Source organism: Marmota flaviventris, chromosome 10, assembly GCF_047511675.1.
Source record: "Marmota flaviventris isolate mMarFla1 chromosome 10, mMarFla1.hap1, whole genome shotgun sequence".
In the NCBI taxonomy this organism is placed as follows: domain Eukaryota; kingdom Metazoa; phylum Chordata; class Mammalia; order Rodentia; family Sciuridae; genus Marmota; species Marmota flaviventris.
The window spans coordinates 19040981-19063510 of record NC_092507.1 but is presented as its reverse complement, the minus strand read 5'-3'; the positions used below and the strand labels follow the sequence as shown (position 1 = coordinate 19063510).

Genomic DNA, 22530 nt, shown 5'->3' with positions numbered 1-22530 from the left:
TGCACACGACGCGCGGAGGGCTGCTTCACACGGGTTGGCAAGGGCCGGGGATAAAGCCGGCGGGCCGGCGCGGGGCTCAGCGACTGGCCCAGAGACCTAGAGTGCTGGGCGCACCGAGCAAGAGCGGCAGCTGCAGGGAGCAGTCGGCACAGCGGCGGCAGGGACCTCGTGACAGGTGGGAGTGTGCGGTGCGGCCAAGAACTCCGCGCGCAAACTCTAGGGCGCACGGCTCAAGGACCCGCTTCGGGGCGCGCAGGTCCCCATGGACACCGTGGAGAAGCAGCACCTGTTGGAGTGCAGGCGCGGAATCCAGTAAGGCGGGAACCGGGGGAGAAAGGGAATTCGGGCGGCGTCAGACGCGCCTCCTCCTTGGCCATCCCGGCTGTGGTTGGTTTCGTCGGAGGCCTGAACCGGGACCACGCGGGAGGGTGGAGTGAGGCCCGGGGAAAAGACCGTGACCCTGTGACCCCAGGGTTCGCTTCTCCTGGGGGAGTTCTGTACTACCCGACCTTTGCCTCTCCGGGTGGGGGAAGGTAGCGGGATGCCTGGGGCTCCACCTCCAGTCCAGCACTTTGCCCCAGGGCAGACCCGCTGTGAGCCCGCCCTGCGTTCCCCAGTAGGTCAGGGAGGGGGAGGCTCTGCTCCTCTCTCTGAGACCTAGCTCCGTTCTCTCGTGGATTGACTGGACAGTCTGCCCCTTGGCTAGTTCCCAAAGTCACTCCAACACGCTTTGGAAAGGATGGGGGAGGGAACACGCCCATTCACCCCACCACCACCCCCAGGGCCCCTAGACTCCCATTCCCTTAGCATCTTCTTCTGAACACGGCCTTCCTACCTTTTGGCCAGGGACTGCTGAACTTGGGAGTGTCCTAGCTGGTCTTCCCTTGGACACATGGGAACACCAAGGCCTCACAGAGAGATGGGACTGGAGTCAGCCATCCTTGCTCCTATCATCTCCCTGCTGAGTGATTTCTCTCCCTTCCTCCCTGGCCAGGTCATACATAGGATCTCTGTGGCGGGAGGGGAGTGGATGGATCTCTCTCCCAGAGCCTGGCCTGAACTTTCAGACTGTTGACCTCGTGGCTGGGAGCAACCATTACTGCCATGCTCAGAAGGGTCCTGACAGTCACTGTGACCCCAAGAAGGAGAAGGCCCGGTGCCAGCTCTACGTGGCCTCTGCCATCTGCTTGGTGTTCATGATTGGAGAAGTCATTGGTAAGGACTTTTGGGTTCGCTAAATGAAGCAGGCGAGGGGGCCGCCTGGATGTTCCCTGTATTACAATAGCCCCAGGTGCTGTGCACTGATGAGCTAAGTCCTCTATATGCACGTCATCTCATGTGCCCCTAGGGCAACCCCTAGGGCAACCTAGACCTACGGTGCTTGTTGTTATTCTCCTTATTTTACAGGTGATGAAACTGAGGCATGTTAAGGTTAAGTAATCTTTCAAAGGTCACCCACATCTAGTAGATAGGGAAGGTCTGAATTCCTAGAAGGAAAGAGCATGTACTGATTACCTATTATGCTTTCCAGGTCCTATCTAAACTTGATTTTCACCTTGACCCTTCAAGTACATGTTGTTAACCCTTTTCACAGACAGTGGAAGTCCAGGCTCAGAGTGTAAATCTCTTGCTCTTGGTTGTACAGCTAATGGGTGGAGAGGCCATTGAACTCAGTGTCTTCTTCCAGAACCTGTGGGTCTCCCCTGCTGCACACAGTCTAGGGAGTTGGCTCTTTGGTGAACTGATAAGGACCTCCTGACCTTGCCCTTGCAGGGGGATACCTGGCGCATAGCCTGGCCATCATGACAGATGCAGCTCACCTGCTCACTGACTTTGCCAGCATGCTCATCAGCCTCTTTTCTCTATGGATGTCCTCCCGACCAGCCACCAAGACCATGAACTTCGGCTGGCAGCGAGCTGGTGAGGACCCCTATTGGGCTGGAGATGGGGTTGAGGGAGGGTGGGTCAGAACAGGGGTTCTTAGGGTGGATTGGATCCCTGAGTAAGGTCAGGAGGGTGACTTGGGTAGGCAAAGAAGCTGTCAACCTTAGGTGGCCTCTGTCCTCTGAGAACTCCTAGTCTGATGGGGTAGCCCCGGTTCCAGTCATCCAGGAACTCCTAGTCTTCAGGGAAGCAAAGTTCACCTTCTGAAGGAAGCAGTGGCTCAGGAACCCCAGGAACAAATGACAATGGCATTAACACTGCACATAACTCCATGGATCAACTCTGGGGGGAGGGTAGGTTAGCAAAGCCTGCTGGGAGACAGGCTTTAAACTCTCCCTTCACTTCCCACTAGCCTTGTCATTTTTCTCCTCCTGGGGCATGGCCCAGCCTCTCCTCTCGGAAGCCCCTACCACCCTCTAGTACTGGGGATTGAACCCAGGGGCACTCAACCACTGAGCCACGTCCCCAGCCCTTTTTATTTTTTATTGGGAGCCGGGGTCTCATTAAATTACTTAGGGCCTCCTTAAATTGCTAAGGCTGGCCTCAAACTTGAGACCCTCTTGTCTCAGCCTCCCGAGTCACTGGTATTGCGAATGTGAGCCACCCTGCTAAGCTTCCAGATGAATTCAATTTTTTTTTTTTTTTTTGGTACTGCGGATTGAACTCAAGGGAACTAAACCACTGAGCCACATTCCCAGCCCTATTTTGTATTTGAGACAAGGTCTCTCTGAGTTGCTCAGTACCCTCACTGTTGCTGAGTCTGGCTTTGAACTCGCAATCCTCCTGTCTCAGCCTCCCCAGCCGCTGGGATTACAAGCCTGCTCCACCTTGCTGGCCCCGATGAATTCTTAATCTCCTTCTGACTCTCATGTTATAGTCAGGGATGATGGTGCATGTTCTGTCTCGACCTAGTTACTTGGGAGATTGGGCAGAGGGATCACAAGTCTGAGGCCAACTGGGCAATTTAGCAAGACCCTGTCTCAAAATAAAGTTGTAAAGGTGCTGAGGGTGTAGCTCAGTGGAAGTGTCAGTCTAGCATGTGTGAGGCTCTGAGTTTCACCCCCCAGTACCACAAATGGCTCTGATATTCTCAGATATGTGAGTGGTTGGGAAAGGTACCAGCCACCCCTTCTGAGAAGCCCAGGCCGATCCAGGCAGAGGGAGGGGAGGGGAGGGAAGGGGAGAGCATGGAGGTGGGGGAGCCCCCCTCAGCTATAGGGCTGTGTGCTTAGGTGGCTTTGGGGTCTGGGTTCTTCTCCAGAAATCCTGGGAGCCCTGGTCTCTGTGCTGTCCATCTGGGTCGTGACTGGGGTGCTGGTGTACCTGGCTGTGGAGCGACTCATCTCTGGGAACTACGAGATCGAAGGGGGGACCATGCTGATCACGTCGGGCTGTGCTGTGGCTGTGAACATCATGTGAGTGTGGCCCCGATTCCCCATGGGTGGCCCCTTCTCACACTGTACCTTTGTTCTTGGAAGAAGGAGGCCATGTCACAATTGACCTGCAGTGGGAAGGGATAAGTCTGGTTGCCGCAGATGTCCCTACAGACATAATCCGGGTCTTTTTTCAAGCGGATGTGGCTGAACTGGTCTCGGTGGGAGCAGTATTGTGTAGAGCAAAGGAGTGTCATTTGGGCTCCCTCCTTTGTGCAGTGGCCTCGGTTTTTCCATTTGTGACATAGGTGAACTGGATGACTTGTGCATGCCCTCCTGCTCTGAGCTCTGTCAGCGGGCATCGCCTGGCATTGGAGCTGAGCCCTTTTCTCATGTGGCTCAGAACCAAGACCACACGGGCCGGGCTCTCACTTGGCCAGAGTGTGGGGGCTTGACGTTTTTGCCCCACAGATTTGGGTGATTTGAAGCGCCTATTGCTACCTTAGTGATCCCTGGGCTTTGTCTCCACTTTTGTAGAATGGGGTTGACCCTTCACCAGTCTGGCCACGGGCACAGTCACAGCCATGGACACAGCCATGAAGACACCAGCCAGCAGCAAGAGAACCCCAGTGTCCGAGCTGCCTTCATCCATGTGATTGGGGACTTTTTGCAGAGCTTGGGCGTCCTGGTTGCAGCTTTTATTCTATATTTCAAGGTCAGAGATGGGGACAGGAAGGAGGGTGGGGCTAGGGCCAGGGAGTGTAGATCACCAGGAGCTTCTCTCTGCACCTGCGCTTTCCAGATTCTAACATCTTCCTAGCTTGGGGCAAAAGGCTGGGGAGAGGGAAGGAATGGTTATCCAACATCTACCAAGAATCATCACCTCTGGTCTTCACACAACCCTGAGGGTGGGTGGTAGTGTTTTATGCAGCTCAGAAAGGTTTGGTGACTTGCACAGTGTCACACAGCTGGTTAGTTGTGGACCCATGTTCCGACTTGGGACTGTGTTGCCTGTGCATTACCCATCACAGAGGGAGTGAGGTGCTGTGGAAAGGCCAGGCATTTGATTTGAACCGTGTTATGCCAAGTGAGTTGCTTGCTCTCCCTGAGTCTCAATTTCCCCATCTGTAAAATGCGGGTGGTGGACCAGATGCCTGAGATTTTTTTTTTTTTTTTTTGGTACCTTTGCCTATGTCTCAGCCCCTCAAGGAAGGATGAGGAGGAAGGACTTGGGCCTCACCCTGTGCTGTGATCTCTCCTGCCTGTTCTGGAATAAAAAGGAGAAACTGGGAGGCAGGGCCAGGGAGAGGCTCACCTGCATCCTACAGAGGGAATCCCTCTCCCTGACATGCTGGGTGGGGGGAAGGGAAGCTGAGCTAGTGACTGAACCCCGAGTCTGCCTTCTGCTTCTCCTGTAGCCAGAATACAAATATGTGGACCCCATCTGTACCTTCCTCTTCTCCCTCCTGGTCCTGGGAACGACCTTGACCATCCTGAGAGATGTGATCCTGGTGCTGATGGAAGGTAACATGGTCTGTGGACTTTCTTTTGGCCTGTGGCTCTCAAGCTCTGTCCGTCTACACAGGGTGTGGGCGGGGCTTCTGCACACCAGCAGGGAGCTCGGATCTGCATTTGCTGGAAAACCTCCTGGGGCCCCAGGTTGATCTTGGCCTCAGCTGAGCCCTAAGGTGTGCCAGTTCCTGGAACTGTCCCCAGCCCAAGTGTGCCTCCTTCCCTGCTGGGCATGTCCCCTGCCTACCCAGGTGGCTTCTGGGTGGTGTCTGGTAGCACCTGGAGTTCCCACAGACCCTAGGCAGGCCCTCGATCTCTAGTTACCCTCCCACGGGAAGTGGGGTCAGATTGTGCTCCCATGGCACAGGGGACAGACTGAAGCTCAGAAAGGGACGGTTAACCCCGGGACAATTACTGAGCACACCCTGTTGCGGGCCCTTCCTGCAGCATCACAGGGCCCAAACCATGCCCCTGTCCCGGAGCGGTGCTGCCCTGAATTACCATCTTATTCACCTTGGCTTTCTTGTGCTTTAGGGCTTTGGGTCCTAGGCCAAGGTCACAGGTTTGGACTTTAATGGGTGCTGGCCTGGGGTCAGCAGGAGAATGTGACTTCAGGTCAGAACTTTTTCCCCCATTAAAAAATAAGCACTTGTTAGTCAGGCACAGTGGTGCACTTCTGTAATCCCAGTGACCTGGGAGGCTGAGGCAGGAGGGTCTCAAGTTCAAAGCCAGCCTCAACAACTTAGCAAGTCTTTCACAACTTAGTGAGACCCTGTCTCCAAAATAAATAAATAAATAAAAATAAAAAGGGCTGAGAATGTGGCTCAATCCCCAGTATCAAAATAAATACATAAAACACTGATTGAGCACCTACTATGCCCCAGGCACTGTTCTGGTGGTGAACAAAAAGGATGGTTCTACTCCCATGGAGCCTCTGTTCTAGAGGAGGAAATGAATTAACAAGATTATTTCAGATGATGTGGGAGCAGGAAGGCGGCAGGCGGCATGACAGTTTGGGGAGGTGGTGGCAGCACCAGGCCTGCTGGCCAAGGAGACCCCCTCTGAGGAGAGGGCACTTGAAGAGCAGGGTAGGAGGGCAATTTCCTTGAGCCTCTGTCCCTGCCGTCCTCAGGGACTCCCAAGGGTGTGGACTTCACGGCTGTACGTGACCTGCTGCTATCGGTGGAGGGGGTAGAAGCCCTGCACAGCCTGCATATCTGGGCACTGACCGTGACCCAGCCCGTGCTGTCTGTTCACATTGCCATTGGTGAGTGGTGGGGACCCAATGCTGGGCGAGGGGAGGCAGCCAGGGGCCGGGAGTACTTGATGCACATTAGTCATTTGGTCATCATGATCTCATTTATCCTTGGGAAAAAAAAAAAAAAACTGAGGCTGGGGGTCAAGTCCTCCTCGCCCTGGCCCCTGCTTTCAGACTTGGTCTCTCTCATGTTCATGATCAGCCTGTCCTGTTCTGCTGGGGTTAGCATGACACGGGGCTCCTGATCCTGCAAGGCCAAGCACTGAGTAAACAGGTCTCCCTCGGTCGTCTCTTCCTCCAGCTCAGAACGCAGACGCCCAGGCGGTTCTGAAGGCAGCCAGCACCTGTCTCCAGGGGAAATTCAACTTCCACACCATGACCATTCAGATCGAGGACTACTCTGAGGACATGAAGGACTGTCAGGCGTGCCAAGGCCCCTCGGATTGACTGCCTAGCCAGGCACCAGCTGAAGTGTGGCCAGGACTTGCAGGTGGCTGGACCGAATGTCCCACAGCCTCCACCAGGACTCTGCCTACCCACTGTGTTAGGAACCAGGTTTATAATGCCTCTTTCTGCTCCGGGTTCAGCATGGAGCCCTGCCTACCGCAGCGGTGGGCCTCTTCCTGGCCTCCCCTGTTTACAACAGCCAGCACCTGGGTGGGGACTCAGCAGATGTAAAGCCAGTTTAACCAGGCTCCGGATCCCCAGGGTCAGCTCCGGAGGGCTGTGTTCTTCAGAGCTGACACCCATAGTGGGGAGGCATTGAGGTACAGCCTGGAACAGCAAAGGGCAGACTGGCCTCAAGGTGTCCTCACTGACCTGCATCTCCCACCTGCATGATTGGCCTTTGCCTATGAACCTATAAGAAGCCGTGGAACAGAACCTCTACCTCCGCCATCGCCATGACAAAATGGTTTAAGGCCAGGGGATGGGGGAGTTGTGAGAGTTCCCTGAGATGGGAAGCCAGGGGCCATCTGAGGCCTGTCTGGGCCTTAGTCACATGTACTATGGGCCAGTGCTTCCCTTCCTGGAGGGGGAGACTTCTTACTAGGTAAGAACCTGATGGTTTTATCTTTCCTTATTTCCTAACCCAGGAAGCTGTGCCAACACAGGAAGCCTTGCCTCAGGTGGGGGCAGGCCCACACAGCCCCAGGGCCACTTCTCTTGCCCTGATATGCAGGCTGTGCAAGGACTGCCAAGCCCGAACTCATGACTGAACCTTTTCTGTGGCCTGCCTGTGCAGTCCAGGGCCCTGGCTTCCTGGGGCTTGTGCATGAACAGTTCTAACTTAGGGGCTGGGTATGTTTACAAGATATAAGAGGGGAGACCTGTCCCCAGTCCCACAGAGTCAACACACTAGGGAACCTCAGGGCCTAATGTCTACCACTGCCACCATGAGCAGGTGACCTTGGCCAGTGGGCCTCTCAATGCCTCTTGTCTGGAGACCAAGAATGTAACACCTACCTCACAGGCTTGTTGTGAGGACAGTCTGCCAAGCACCAGTGGTTGTTGGTGAGTAGTTCCCTTCATCCTCCTGGAAAGGGGACTTTGCAGTCTGAGGCTGCTTATGAGAAGCCCCCTGGGCTTCCCAGCCTCCCTAGGGGCAGTACTGAGCTCTTGTCCTGCCCAGTGTGTGTGTGGGGGGGGGAGGGGGCTGGTCAACTACTTGCCCCTCTGAGCCTCTCCCCATTAATAAAATGACTTCTTTGTGCCTTTCTTCTTCTGGTGATGTAGTTCAGGGGGTCCTTCAACCCCTCAATATCTGTGGGATCAGGGTTGGCCTGGAAGTAGGGGCCACTGTTTGTAGCTGCTGCAGTTGACTCTAGTCTCAGAGGGCCCACTCTTCAACTCCTGCAGGCCCCAGCAAACTGGATCCTGGGCTTCACTGTATACCAAGTCCTTACACCCCTCTTGAGAGACAGGCATTGCTGTCCTCCATTTTTAGAGAGACTGAGTCACTTGCTTGAAGTCACACAGCCAGTATGAGGCAGGTCTAGGATTTCTGCCTCCCTTCCCTAGACCACCCTTATGCAGGGGATGGGGACATGCCCTGAGTTGCATGCTGGTACAGTATGAGCCCCTGAAGCCAGCAGTGCCCTCCCCACAGGCACAGCCATGCCAAGGCAGTTCAGCATCCTGGGTACAGAAGCCAAGACTGGAAAGGTGCCTCTCCCCTGGCTGGGCCCCTGCTGGGAGCCTTCCCCATTCCTGGAAGCTTGCCTGGGTCACAGCTGTGTGCTTCCTCACCCACCCTCAACTGTTCTTGACCCTGGGCCAGCCTCCCCAACCCCCGCTTAGTTTCCAGACCTTTTCCACCCTAAGCAGCTGACAGTCTCCCAAGGGACAGCCCACTCTGCAGGCCCAGCTGTGACTGGCCCCAGGGAGCACCTACGTCATCCAGAGGTCGAGCTGAAGGATGGGGGTGGGAGGCTTTGGAGAGGCCTAGGGGACGGCGTGTTCTGACCAGCAACCTAGTCACGGGAGTTTCCAAAGCTTCAAAGCAGGAAAACACCAGACACCCTGGGCCTGGCCTGACCCCTCCCTCTGGAGTCGCCATGCTGGGGGGGTGGGGGAGTCCTGAGCTTCCCTGCCGCCCCACAGCAGCTGTAAGGGTATTTATAGCCTGAGCGTGAGGGGCAAGGGCAGGCAATTTATTTCGGAAGTGATAATTCCAATTCCAGGTGGATGAACCCGGGAGAACCAGCGTCCCCTCCCCCTTTACACCCTCACCCACAGGGACCTGGGGCATCCCTCCTCCCGTCCAGCCCACCTGGAGATGGCCCGTCTTAATGATCTCCAAGTGTGCAGACCAATGGGGTAATGCTATTTCAGATTCCTTCCCGGTTTGGAGTCTCCGGGCTGCACACACCATTGACCCTCCACGCCCCTTGTCCACCATCTCACCAGGTGTGCGTGTAAAACTCGGGGCCCTCCGCAGTAGGGAGTGCGGGGCGGCGCTGACCTCTAGTGGCCCAGGACGGTAATGCAAGGCACCCGGCTGAAACAGAGCCAAGGATCTTTGGCAAAGTTGGGACAAACAGCCTGCATTTCCATCCGTACTCCTGGCTTCTCGGGCACCTCTTTGCTTCTCTGGGGCGCGAAGATTGAGCCTGACAACTTAGACGTCTGCGGATAGCTGTGTCTCGGTACACCCAGACCACACTCCGCCACGCCAGCATAGAGTCAATGTCCCTTCTATCTATCTAGTCGTCAAATATTTGCGACGCACCTGCCAGGCCAGAGAGAAGAGGACACGACCCACCCTCCGGGGCTCCCAGGCGGGTCCTAGGACCCAACGGTGGACACACAGCCAGCCAGCCTGAACACTGCCGGGACTGAGCGAGCTCTAAGCAGCAGAGCGACCCCATCCGACGTGAAGGGCAAGGATGTGAAAGACAGGTAGAAATCAGCTCAGCGGAGAGGCCAAGACAGGCCTTCAGCCACGGGAACCAGCCTACCCAAAGCACAGGTGCAGCCGCCTAGTGGGGCGCATTCTCAGCCCCGCCCGAGTGAGGGGAGGCCCCGCCCCTCAGGACTCCCTGGCCGTGATTGGCGGACCCAGATCTGACGTTTGGCCGACTGGCTGTTTTGATTGGATCTCCGACGTCCCGCAGGCAGGTGCCGCTGCGGCCACCGAGGTCTCTCCTAGGGTTTCTCCAGACTGCGGTACTTCTTTCGCTGCACAGACACCGGGTCCTTGAACAGCACCGGGTCCAGACGGACGCGAGAAGATACCAGGGGCATGTGGCCGAACTCTGCCGCCATCTGGTTGATGCAGTCCGGGGCGGAGGGCTGGGGCTCTGGCCCGGGACCACCAGGAGCCTAAGAGGTGGGAGAGAAATGCACCGATGGCTTCTCTGCCCTTTCAACCCCGCCCCCCGCTGCCCGCAGCAAGAAGGATTTGGATTAGGACATGAGAGGGACTCCCACTCCACCTCCCCCAGCCCGTGCCCTCCCAGTGTCCACCCGAGCTCCTCACCAGTGCAGCAGCTCCCAGAGGCTGCTTGCCATAGGGCACCTTGATAGGGGGCAGCTTGGTGACTGCTGCTACTAGGAAGTTCATTAGGACGTCTACACAGGTGGGTGCCTCATCTGCCACGGTCCTCAGAGCCTTGGGCAGGGAGTGGGTGAAGAGGGTGTGGTAATACCTAGGGAGGGAGGGAGGGAGGATGGACAAGGAGAGACTGCAGCCAAGTTCATCCCCTCCCCCAGGCCTCATTCTCCTCCCTCCTGACCTCCCCTCTCCTTTGTCCCCAATCCCCAAACCTCTTTCCAAAGCCCTGATCCCGGCTCTGGCTGCCTCAGAGAGCGCCCACTCCTGGTATGAGCCCCTCTCAATGTGCGCTGCCCGTGGTGAGTCTGCCTGCAATAGTGTGAGCCTGTCCTCTCCCTCAGCTTGGTGCCCACAGCCTGGGCTTGAGGTCTGAGATAAGGCAGAGCCAGATATGGGGAGGGGATGGATCAGCTGGTTCCCAAACCATCAAGCATGGCACCCAAAGACCAGCTTCAGGAAGGATTAACCACGCTGATGCTGCGCTGAGTGTCACTTGCTTCCCACCACACCTTGGCCCCCCAACAGGACAAGCTGGGTCCACCCTGCAGACACAGGCTTCCTCTTCACTCTACTGAGAATTCCCGGCAGAGCTCCAGGATGAATCTGCAGAAGGTCCCACGTTACTCAGATTTGGTTAAATGTGTTTAAGGGGCCCTCCAGAATCTAGATCCTGCCCCAAGACTGGCACATCAGGCAGATTCCTGAAAGCCTGGGATGGTTCTACTTAACATTAGATATTGTTGAGATCTGTGTCCAGGGATGGGATGGTCATACCACCTCTGTGACATGTAAACTCTCACGTTACAGATGAGGAAACTGAGACTCAAGAGAAGCGGGGAGACTTGTCCAGGGTCTCATAACTGGCAGATCTGGGCCTTGAGCTCTAGGCCACCCTACTGCTGGTTCAGTGAGGGGTCTCTGGTCCTCTGATCCCTGTGCCAGGGCCTGTGTCTGTACCTGTGGTAGAAGGCAGCTGTGCTGAGAACCATGGAGAACTCGTTGGCCATCTCAGCAGTGTAGCCCCAGCCACCCCTGGCCTCGTCCCAGAAGTGGCTGCACGTCAGAAAACCCACCATCCGCTCTGGGAAGCTCTGCCACACCGAAAAGGCAAAGTCCACCTGGAGAGGGATTTAAGTGAGCTCTGAGGAAGGACTTCCTGACCAACTTGGGACATCCTCACATCCTATAGAGGCAAGGCCGGTCTGGCTGAGGGGCTGGGACAGGGCTCTGGGGAGAGGGAGCCATTACTTCAAGTTGACAAGAAGTATAGCATTAACATTTCCAGGGAATTCCTAGGGGAACTTTCTCATAAGGGAGCCACAAAGGCAATGTTTTGAAGAGTCTGCAGAAGCTTCTGTTGGATTTTTAAAGAAGAGGTTGCTGGCTTGTTCCATTGGTTTCCAGAATAAAAGTCTGCCCCTTAGGACCCCTGGTCGTCCCACCCCTGGGAGTCTTAGGGGCTGTCAGCGCCCTGAGTCTCTGTCCCCAGGAATCCTTGAGCCTGGGCCTCACCTCACTTGTGGAAAGATTGGTGTGGGCATCGAGGCTGAGGATGGCGTCCGTGCTGATGGCGCTGTACGGGAAGAAGCGGTCACTGACCTGCAGCGAGGGGTAGGGGGGGCAAGCAACTCAGCCACGAGAACCCCCCGACCCAATAAGTCGGAGCGCTTCCACACGGTGTGGAAGGAAGGGACGGAGACGCACAGGCCTCTGGGACTCGTCCACCCTCGATTTCAGTTTTCCCTTTGGTGAAGTGGAGCCATTGGTCCCCAGGGGCCCTTCAGGTTTGACATCTCAGGTTTCCTCTACCGTCATATTAGACACTCACATCCACCCTGGGGGAAGATGTCAAACTTCCTTCATTTGAAAGAAACAGATCCAGAGTTGAAGGGACTTGCCCAGGGACCCCTGGCCAGTGGGCAGTTACACTCATCCTGCTTCTCAGAGGCCACCGGCTCCAATTTGCTGCCCTGTGTCCATATTTCCCTAAGGTCCTAGGTTTTTCCCCATCCCTCATCTGAGACATTCACGCACTCCTCTGCCTTCCCTCATGCTCTGGAAGCATGATTCACAAGGGCCAGGGAGGGAAGAGAACCATTTCTGTTAGATCTGAAACTGGAACCTGTGGCCCGATTTCTGCAGGCTTGTGTAGAAGTCTGACTCTAGCCCGGGCCCAAGTAAAACAGCCACGGGCGCCCTCCCCAGTTCCCAGCACAATCCCACCCCTCACCTTTCTGCGCCCCTCAATGACAGTCAAGGGCACAGCTGTCTCAGGCCACCTGGATGGAACTGGCCTGTCACTGCTCCAGAGAACCAGGATCTAGGAGGAAAGGGGGATTGCTCCTGAAGTGTGGGGTCTGGGGCAGAAAGAGGTCCCAGGAGCAATCTTTGTCAAGGCGGAAGGAACGTGGGAGAGCCGCTGTGTGTGGGGGAGAGAAGGGATGGTTCAGTGGGATCCCCGTCTTCTCCTGGGTTCCCTGTCCTTGACTCTGGGTTTCTGGAAGGCAGGAATTCCGGTGCAGTTTGGTAGCCCCTAGCCTGGGCTCTGTCTCCTGCCTCAAGGTTTGCTCTTCTTCCAGCAAATTTGTCATGCCAGCCCCGCCCAGCCCCAGTGTCCCATTGGTGGAGCTGTTCCTTCTGCGTCCTGGCTGAGCTGCTTCCTCCCTTGGCAGGAGGAAATGCCCACTGAATCCGAATCCTGGGGCAGAGCCCTCTCCTGCTTTCTCTTTGCAGCCTCAGCTCTACCAGGGCCTGGCCCAGAAAATGACTGCAGAGCGAAGGACTGAATGGATGGAGGGGTGTGAATGGAAGAATGGGCGACTTCCCCCGCTCTCCAGCCTCTCAGGGCCTTTATGGAGTCCCCTGAAGTTGGGGGAAGGGAAGAAACTTGGAACTTAAAAAAGAAGGCAAGAAGAACCCTTGGAAATCCTCCCTGTTCCCCGCTCCCGCCCCCAATGCGTGTTCATCCTTGGGGTCTAGGAGTCTTCAGGGGTCCCCCCGGGTACCAGGCCTCCAGCTGGTGAAGGGGCCGGACCTGGGCGCAGTGCTGGGAGCCTGCCACAGCCTGGATGAGCTTCAGGGGGGCCTGGCCAGGGGGGCCCACCCAGATCAGGGTGCTGAATCTGCCCTCGGGGCGAGAGCCTGGAGAAGGACACAAAGGCTGTTAGGGTGGGAGGAGCTGGAACCCTGTGCAGAGAGACCTGAGTGGGGGACCCCAGAGCCAGGAGACACTGGGGGTTGGGGGGGTCTTGGAGGGGTTTCATGGATGAGGTGGGGACAGACTTAGAGTTGAGGGGACAAGTTGTCCCACCCACACATACCTAGTTGCAGGTGGTAGAAGGGAAACTCCTGGGGGCTCAGGGAAAAGGTAGGTCGGGCCAGGAGTGCTCCTGGGGGGCTGTTCCACAGGAGAGAGGGGTGAGTGGGTGCTCCAAAGAACCGGTCCTGAATAATCTGTGAAGTGAGGGGGGTGCAGAGGGAGCAGGGAGTGGCTCCTGGGGCCCCATGCAGGCCCTGTGGGTCTGGGAAAGTCAGGGTCTGTCGCAGCCCCTCGCCACCCCGCTTCAGTCTCTGTGGAGGGCAGCAGCTAGGTCACCAGGCCCCTGGGAGCAGAGAGGTTGAGAAGCCAGGCATCACCAACCAAGGTCATGACATTCTCAGAATCCTGAAAGGTCCTGAGACTTTTCCCAAACCAGCACCCAGGCAGCTGCTGCCACCAGCTGACCCTCTGCGGAAAGGGAGAGTGAGGTCAAGATTGGAGAGAAACAGGTCCCAAGTGTCACAGCTAAGTCTCGGGTTCATCCCACCATGGCGCGGGCCGGATGAACAGGAGTCCAGGGTCAGGCCCCTGACCAGGGAGCTCCTCACCTCCAGAGTGGTCCAGATGACCTTCTCCACCGAGGAAAAGTAGGCATCCCACAGAAACTGGGTCTGCTGACGCAGGGCGAGGACCCGTGCAGGGGACATCTCCTGGAGGGCAGCCAGGACCTGGGGCACAGAGGGAGAAGAGGAGCAGGCCTGGGACCTGGCCAGGCTCTGACTGACCCTGGGAAAGAGGAGCCTGTGCTGGAAATCTGGAAACCAGAGGCCCTGTCCCCAGAGCTAACAGCAGCCACACTTGGACAAGTCCCAGGTAACATGGCCATCAACTTCAGGGGTGACACACAACTGGGTTTAAAGGATGCTTTGTAACCATGCAAATTCGGTCAAGCTGCTTAACCTGAGTCTCAGTTTCCTGATGTGTAAGATGGGGACAATAGCACCTCTGTCCTAAGATGATCATATTGGTTAAATCAGATGACACCTACTAAGTGCTTAGCCCATTGTAGCAGCTCAGTGAATGCACGGTGGCTCCTGTGAATTCCCTGCACTGTGCTCACTCCTCAGGGGACTCAGGCAGGCTCACATGTTTTTCTGAGCTGGGCAAAATTAGTAACATCAGATGGCACAGTCACCGTCACTGTGCAAACCTCTCCCCACCAAGCCCCGGGAAGCCTTCTGATTTTGGATTGTTTTGAAGCTTTTCCTTAAATTGGGTGTTTAACTGGACAGGAACCATTAGACCTGGGCCATGAGGATCATCCTCCTAGAGATGGAGAAACAGGCTGGGAGAGGTCAGGGCTTGCTCTCAGAGCCCCCAGGGTCTCCCCCTCCTGCTGACTCCAAGGGAGCCCCAGAGGAAGGCTTGGGGCTGGGAAGATTAGTCAATTTACATAGATGGGGGACAGGAAGGAGGACTGAGGTCAGCCTGCGGCCAGGATTCTGAAGTCCCTCCCATGTCTGGTCCCCACCCGGTGCCCAGGGATCTGAGCTACCTGAAGCGGGAGCCTGTCATCCAGTATAATGGCGGCCTTGGTCCAGTCAATGACTTCAGAAAAGGGCAGCTCCCAGCAGGGACTGAGAAGCACAGGAATGCAGCCAGCCTAGGGGGCAGGGTGGTCACTGGGGAAGCCAGTCCCACCCCCACACCCTCATTCCTCCCCTACCCCAGTTCCAAGACAGCCACTGCTGCTGTCGGGGCCGAGGGGAGGAGGAAAAGGAAATGGTTTTTGATTTGAAGATGAAGCATTGTTTTGCACCCCTGAGCCCTAGAGCAGAGAAGTGGACAGCTTGCTGCCCTTCCCCAGAAGCCCAGCATACCTGCCAGCTCGAGGGGACAGAGGATGGGGATGTCCAAGGACTGTACCTGCAGGGCTTGGAGAAAGCGCCAGGCTTCGGTACGGTGGCCAGGGATGAGGCAGAACGTGGCGTTGGGTGGCCTTTCCCCTGGGAGTGTCCTAAGGAGGCACAGCAGCCTAAGATACCTCTCCCTACCTGGTCCCTCCACAGCCCTAGCACCCACACCATGGCTCCCAAACACAGCCCTGCCACCGCGTCCTCGTGCTGACCAACCCTTGTGGCACACACTGACACACCCGCTACACACGTCCCCCTCTGCTCTTGGACCAGGAGACAGGAGCCCCGGGTTCTAGCTCAGCCTGAGGCTCCTCCCTTCGCTTCCCTGGGCCTCAGTTTCCTCACCTGCAAAATGGGAGGCAGTGGGACCTGAAGTTTCCCAGGCCCCTTCCACTTCCACTCTGCCACACGGAGACTCTTCCACATCCCTCACCTGAGTGGCCTCCATGCCCAGCCCTTCCCCACCCCCAGCCCAGGCCCATGAAAGGCCTCTCTGTCAGGAGGTGGGCTGGGCCCCCAGCCTGGAACCACAGGAAGCTCCTGCCCAGAGGCCCCCTCGCCAGGCAGACAGGCCTCCTCTGTTCCTCCCACCTCTTCCCCGCCAGCCCCAGGGCCACGCTCAGGCTGTGCCTGCCCTGGGGGAGGGGTAGAAGTCAGAGCCACCTCCCTGGGATTGCCCAAGACCCAACTTGGGGAAAGAAGGGGGACCAGGACCCCTGGGTTGACAGGGCCTCAGAGTGAGACTGACGAATAGGGGGCCTGTCTGGTGCTGAACCTGATCTTCAAGAAACCTCAACATATTAGGCAGCCTCAGCACCAGTCCCCATTGAAGGGATGGGGGACTGCATTGCAGAGAAGCCTGGGGCCCGGCTGGGACTCGAAACCTGAGGAATCCTCCTGCTCCATGTTAACATGTGAGCGCAAGCACCACCTCCTGGGAAGCCCTCCTGGGTCCCCCAGCAGACCTTGGGGCCTCAGTTTCCTCATCTGTTAAGTGGGGCACTAACAGTGCACGCTTCCCATCTCTGGGAGTTGCTGTGAGAATGATGCGAATCAGTGCATGTGAAGCACGGAGAACTGTGCTCAGTGAAGGTCAGTATGGGGTGGCAGCTGGGTGTGAGGATGCACGCCTGTAATCCCAGCGGCTGGGAGGCTCGGCAGGGCAGGAGGATCACAAGTTCAAGGCTGGGCTCAGCAACTTAGTGAGGCCTTGTCTCAAAATAAAAGATAAAAAGGACTGAGGGTGTGGGGATGCAGCTCAGTGGTAAAGTGACCCTGAGTTTAATCTCTGCTACAGAAAAAAAAAAAAAAAGATGGGGGTGGGGCTCTATACATGTGTGCGTGCCCAGAGCTTCTCGGGGGACACAGGAGAAACTGGTACTTGGCTCCAGAAAGGAAACCTGGTGGTTAGGAGACAGGGTGGGAGGGAGAGGAGACTTTTTACTGTACACCCTTTTATGCCTTTGGAATTTTGTACCCTGTGAATGAAGCACCTATTCATAGAAATAAATAACAATTTAAATGGGTGGACCTTCTTCCAAAGCAGCAGGAGCCTATTCAACCAGGGTGGAAAAACACGGGCTTTGGAGCCCAGAGGACAAGGGTTAGTTGTTTGAACTCCAGGGTTTCCAAGAGCCTGATTCGAGACGCGAGGGCTCGAGGGCTCGGTGAACAGGCCCCCTTGTCACCTAAGGCCCTCGCGTGGCCACCTCACACCACTCTCTGAGCCCCCGTGTCCTGCGCCCTAGATGGGGATGGCGAGGCCTCCCTCCAGGGGCGCCTGGGACAAGTAGCCACAGTTGCACCTGGCTCCGTGCCTGGCCCTACGCCCTCCTGCCAGCTGAGGGAATGTGGGACTGTGGCGGGGACTTGAATCGCCTCTTTCTCTGCTTGGTGCTTGTTTATTCAGGCCACTTTCTCGGGCTGGCCCCGGGGCCATCGGCCTCCCTCTCTTCCTCTGTCCCTGGACGTCTGTCTGGCCCAGGCATCTGCCGGGCACTTCTGAGAAAATGAGGCTCAAGATATCCCAGAGAGGGGGGTCCTGACGCCTGCAGGTGGGCAGAGGTCAAGGACGGTGACACTGCCACGCTCAACCCTGGGAAGTAGACTTAATAGAGATGCAAACCAGCAGAGGGTGGCCCCCAAGGCCTGGAAAGCCAGACGGGGATGGGGTCTGGTCCATTTTAGACCCGTTAGGGACACTTAGCCCGCACCCACCTGCTCGCGAAATCAGAAAAGCCAGGGGTGGCGTGGTGACTTGTCACCAAAAGTGAGCCTCTGCCTGGGCCGAGTGCTGAGCTTGAGGGGCCTTGGGGGTCCCCTGCTCCTCTTCAGGTTGCTGCTAAGATGCTAGGGACAGGTCCCGCTGGAGGGCCGGGGGAATGACAGGGCCATTCCCTTTTAACCCCTGGCTGCCTGGCGCCCCGAGGCCCCCAAGTGCCTTAGGAGGAGGAGGGATTTCATTCCCAGGGGAGCCCTGTGGCTGGGAGAAGCCCCAGGAACCCCAAGTGGCCAGATTGGAGGTTGGCCACGTGAGGAATGCCTGGGAGGGAAGCAGAGCTTGGAATAGCCATGTTGTTCCAGCAAGAACAGAAAGGGAGCCCAGGAGGAGCCCAGGAGGGACACCAGAGTGACAGTTTCCAACTCAGGTCCGCCCCAGGGGATGGGGAGGGAGCCCTCTGCCACATGGGCCTGGACAACCTCATAAGGCTTCCATGTTTTGGCTGCCCAGACAGCCTCTGGAGACCACTGGCCTCCTGGAGATGTGGGGGTTCAGAAGCTTAGGGGTTAACTCCTTTATCACCTGGGGTGTGTCACCCCAGCAAGCCCAGTGAAGGGAAATTTCTGCATAAGCCATGTGCCATAGGCCACCCATGCCCTTATCTATATTCAGGCATTCTCACTGGCAGGAAGTCCTTCTTTAGATCTAACTCAAGACACACATATTTGCTTTGGAAACAACCAAAGACTGTTTCCTTGAGAAGTTAAACCCAAGATTAGCCACAGGAGCAGCTTCTAGCTCTGAACAACTACTAATCTCTCCACCTTCTGGAGCATTTGACAAGGTCAAAACTCAGAATTCTGGAGGTTGGGGGGATAGCTCAGTGGTAGTGTGTACTTTGCATGCCTGAGGCCTGTGATTCCCAGCACCACCACAAATAATGAAACAATAACAACCCAACTCAGAAATCTCATACGGAAGGCTTTGGAAACAGGCAATTTTGGATTAAAATACTAGCAGTTCTCATTCTGGCTGGGTGGCCTCAGATAAGTTACTTAGCCTCTCTTAAGCCTCACTTAAGTGATAGCAATTAGTATTATTTTATTATGCATAATCATTTATATAAGAGAGCTTAGCACAGAGTAAGCATCTTGCAAGTGTGTAGTTACATAAAATGTTAGGGTAGGAGGAATTGGATTAATGAGAGGGAATAAGCAAGCGTGAGTCATGTTTTGTTTTGAAGATTCCCAAGGGAGAACTACAAAATCTGCCTTTGACACCCCTTGAGACAAATCTCCATCTCGATGAAAGTGCTCCCTGCTGTCTAACCTGATCTCCTCCTGCTTCAGCTGACACCTAAGTTTGCCATGACTCTGGGTCCTCCATCTCACTCCTGCCCTAAACTCTGGCCTGGGCTCACTCCTCTCACTGTCCCCCTCCCATCCATCCCCCGCAAAGGAAGGTTCACTTACGGCTCAGCTCCAGAGTCCTGCTCACAGTGCCCGTCCCAGCCAACAGGAGGGGAGTAGACGTCTGCCGGGCGCCACCTGCCCATCTTCTCTGCCACGGCCAGCAGGGCTAGCCCGGGCTGGGGGCTGTGCTGCCACAGCTGGCCAGAAGCCCCGCCTCGCAGTGGGTGAGCTTCGGGGAGAAGCGGGAGGGCCACATCAAAGCCGGGACGGAAGGTGTCCACCTTGGGGCTGGCCTCAGCCACCATCGCCCGTCCCAGCTGAGAGGCCCAGGGGCAAGGGGCTGAGTGGAGGCTGAGGACCAGGTGGTTGCTGCCTGAGTTCCAGTGTGGAGGCTCCGGGCTGCAGCCTCCAGTTGGGGTGTCCGAGCTGAGGAAGAGGAGGAGGCAGGCCTCGGCGGGGCTGGAGGTGCCGTAGCGCGAGCCTTCCAGGGAGGCCGTGACCCGGTGATGCATCTCGGAGGTCGGTCCAGCTGCTGGGTACACGAACACCTTGAGGCCATCTCTGCACCTCGAGGTGTCAAAGCAGGTTCCCCAGGTACAGCGGCCACCATGGGGGGATCGAGGACACGCAGGGGCATCTTCTGTAGGCTCCTCAGGCTGGGAGAAGCTCTGCAGAAGTTCTGCATCCAGCCAGCGGGGCCAGCCTGGGGAGGCCCCTGGCTGAGGCCTGGGCGGCACTGCCAGGCGGAGAAGGGGGAAGACCCCCAGGAGGACGAGAAGGAGCCAGGAGGCTGACAGTGCCACCCAGAGAGACTTTCTCTTCAGGGACTGCATGTGGCCGCCCACGGCCAGGGCTGGGGAAGTGGGCAGCTCTGCAGTCACACAGGAAGAGCAGGCCTCAGGTCAGCTTCCTAGTCCTGCGTGCCTACTGTACAGACGGGAAGACTGAGGCCCACCGAGGCAGCTCCCTGCCTAAGGTCCAGCGGGGAGTCACCAGCCACACGTGAGGAGGACCAGCTTTCTGGACTTGCTCTCCTGCTCCCAGGGGGACTCTGCTTCCTTGGCTTTGGGACACTAAGGCAGCCTTTGCCCTCCTCACAGGGCCCCTGCCGCCAGGCACGGCTCAGGATGATGCAACCCTTGACCAGACAGTAAGGCTGTGGCCCTCTGCCCTCCCGGCTGCAACCCCTGACCTTGCCCTGGACCAAGAGGAAGGCCATCTGCCAGGCCACAAGGGCTGCTGGGGGCTTCCATGGGGCAGCCAGGCTAGGGATATGGGCTGGAAGGAAGCAGGCTCGTGTCCCCTACCCAGCCCTCCTGGACAGCTCCTGAGCAGCCCTGGCCCCCGCTGTGGCCCCTGGCAGGCACTCTTGGGCGGGACTAAAATTAGACGCTACACCCATTGGGCCACCGGAGTCAGCTGAAGGCAGGACCTGTGTGCCGCCAGGGACCCTGCCCCGGGGGGGTCCAGGGGGACTCAGGGTCCTGGTCCTCTTCCACCCTGCCGCCGCCCCCAGCCCAGGAAATGCAGCCCCTTCCCAAGCTCGCAGCTGCCCGGCACCCTCAGGCTCAGAGCTGTCACAGGGCAGAAGCCAGGCCCGGGGCACCGAGCCCCTGCCCCGTGTCCCCCAAGCCCTGCCAGCGTCGTCTCGTTCCCTCGCAGCATCTGGCCGGTCCACAGCTCTTTCCTCGCGCGGCCCGGCTCCGCCCCTGCCGGCCTGATTGGCTCCCGGCTGGGAGGCGGGGTCTCCAACTTAACCCCTTCCCACCAGTTCCCAGTTTGGTAATTAGAACCCGGGACAGGCGCCGCTCTAGTCCACGGGGAAGTTCTTCCTGAACTTGGCTTCCTTCCCACCAGCCTGTGCCCCGTCGAGGGACCCCCTGCCTGGTCCCTTGGTCTGCGCTCTGGGACGGGAGTCGAAATGGGGGATGTCATCCACTGATTGACTGCAGAGGCGGTGGGGGGGGGGGGGGACACAGGAGCCCCTGTCTGACAAAGGAGGGTTCAGAGGGCAGACCTGGAGTGGAGCGGCCTGCTAGGCCCAGAGGCGTGGGGCTCTGCTCCCGGGTAGACAACACCCCCCAGGGGACGGTGATCAGCTCAGATCCAGGCCTAACTCCAAGGGGTCCCCTGACACGGGGTGGCCTCTTTGCCTGGCTTTGACTCCCCTTCCCTCCTCAGAGGGCTGCTGATCTGACCCAGGAGCCACCATCGTAAACCGAGGGTGCAGCACAGACGGAGCACCCAGGCCTGTCCCGAAAATGCCCAGCTAAGGAAACTGGCCTCTTGCCACCAGCAGAGGGTCAGTCTCTGTTTTGGATGACCCAATGACCGTCCCGTAGGCACCAAGTCCTCTCGTGCTTAAAGAGGCCTTCACACAGGCCTGGCTGGCAGTTTCTCCCGCCCGGCCACCTTGCCGGCTGCCTCGTCCGCAGGCTTCAGGAGTCCGGGGAAGGCTCCCTTCCTGCAGGAAGCGGCTCCAACCCTCCTGGGCTGGGTTAGGGCCTCCGCTAGGGTCTCCTGCCACTCTTCATTCCTCTACCCGCTCATTCCTTCCTGCACTGGTGCATCCAGCAAATGCGCGGGAGTCTTAACTGGGCGGGTCCTCTGTGAGGCTGTGGGATGCAACACTGACTGTGCGCCAAGCACACAGGAGGCGCCCGCATGGCGCTCATTCAGTCCTTCCCCTGACCCTACGAAGGGGATACTGTATCATCCCCATTTTACAGATGAGGAAACCAAGATCCAGAGAATTTAGATCACTTGCCTACATTCCCATGGCGTAGCCAGGGCCATTTTAAGCATCACACCATCCTACCAAGACAGACATCCCTCACCCTCCTGAGCTCACCGACCAGGAGGGAGCAGTACCCAGCAATCAGAATGAGCAGAGGAGACAGGTGGGCATAGAGGGCGGCTGGCAATGGCTTCTGGGAAACCAGACTTACCCTAGGACCCGCAGGACAGCACTATGGCATCTTGGATTTTGCTTTGTGTTGGTTTGTGGTGCTGGGATGGAACCCAGGGCATGCTCCGCTCTACCAATGCGCTCGGACTCAGCCCCAGCCGTGTGTTTTTTAGAAAAATCACCGTGGCTTTGTAAGAACGGGCAGGAAACGGGCAGCCCTAGAGCAGGGACAGGCTTTGATGCTTGGTCTGTCAATCAAGTCACTCCTTCAAATGCTACTCCATGAGCCCCTGTAGAGGTGTGGCCAGGCCAGGCAGGTCCTGGGGCTGTGAGCAAGCTGGGGAAACCCTGCCCGCAAGGAGCTTCATTTCCAAGGTGGGGAAGGAGGCCGGGACAGAGGGACAGGAGGTCTGTCTCCTGGCCGTTTGGCGGTAGCTCTGGGAGAGGGGGAGGATTAGGGGTGAGGGTGGGAGCCCACTGCACAGAGAAGCTGGCTTTGGGGTAAAATGCTGAAGAGGTGAGGGAGGAGTGGAGGGTATTTCTAGAGGGAGGGTCAGCCGGGGTGTGGGTTCTGAGGCAGGAGAGTGGCTGTGTGCCAAAGGCATCGCCTGACCTTGCTTTTCCAGCACCCTGGAGGGGTCGTAGGAGAAGAGATCAGCTGCAGGGGCAGGGC

The 22530-nt window shown here is 57.4% G+C and overlaps 2 protein-coding genes and 1 long non-coding RNA gene across 9 annotated transcripts; 2 read left to right on the top strand and 1 right to left on the bottom strand.

Annotated features, from left to right (window-relative positions):
• Positions 1 to 262: 262 nt before the first annotated feature.
• Slc30a2 (solute carrier family 30 member 2) lies at positions 263 to 6924 on the top strand. Of its 2 annotated transcripts, XM_027937626.2 has the most exons (8): positions 263 to 312; positions 995 to 1215; positions 1774 to 1920; positions 3206 to 3359; positions 3855 to 4032; positions 4736 to 4841; positions 5962 to 6096; positions 6389 to 6924. In XM_027937626.2, the coding sequence occupies exons 1-8, from the start codon at positions 263 to 265 to the stop codon at positions 6532 to 6534; spliced, it is 1137 nt and encodes a 378-aa protein (XP_027793427.1). In that variant the 3' UTR covers positions 6535 to 6924. The 2 variants fall into 2 exon arrangements, with proteins under 2 accessions (XP_027793427.1, XP_027793428.1); XM_027937627.2 differs by lacking the exon at positions 1774 to 1920.
• A 1801-nt stretch (positions 6925 to 8725) lies between these two features.
• Positions 8726 to 20593, bottom strand: Extl1 (exostosin like glycosyltransferase 1). Of its 6 annotated transcripts, none has more exons than XM_027937444.2 (11): positions 19010 to 20593; positions 15327 to 15417; positions 14956 to 15063; positions 14009 to 14128; positions 13462 to 13594; positions 13176 to 13282; positions 12372 to 12461; positions 11654 to 11740; positions 11099 to 11259; positions 10067 to 10235; positions 8726 to 9909 (listed from the first exon to the last, which is right to left on the bottom strand). In XM_027937444.2, the coding sequence occupies exons 1-11, from the start codon at positions 19780 to 19782 to the stop codon at positions 9733 to 9735; spliced, it is 2016 nt and encodes a 671-aa protein (XP_027793245.2). In that variant the 5' UTR covers positions 19783 to 20593; the 3' UTR covers positions 8726 to 9732. The 6 variants fall into 6 exon arrangements, with proteins under 6 accessions (XP_027793245.2, XP_071473606.1, XP_071473607.1 ...); XM_071617506.1 differs by lacking the exon at positions 8726 to 9909 and adding an exon at positions 10942 to 11098 and having other exon boundaries at positions 10168 to 10235; positions 11215 to 11259; XM_027937446.2 differs by lacking the exon at positions 8726 to 9909 and adding an exon at positions 10916 to 11098 and having other exon boundaries at positions 10180 to 10235; positions 11215 to 11259.
• LOC117794776 (uncharacterized) lies at positions 10054 to 11569 on the top strand. The gene is made up of 2 exons (XR_004618642.2): positions 10054 to 10166; positions 10366 to 11569. It is a non-coding gene; the product is annotated as an uncharacterized lncRNA (long non-coding RNA).
• Positions 20594 to 22530: the final 1937 nt, after the last annotated feature.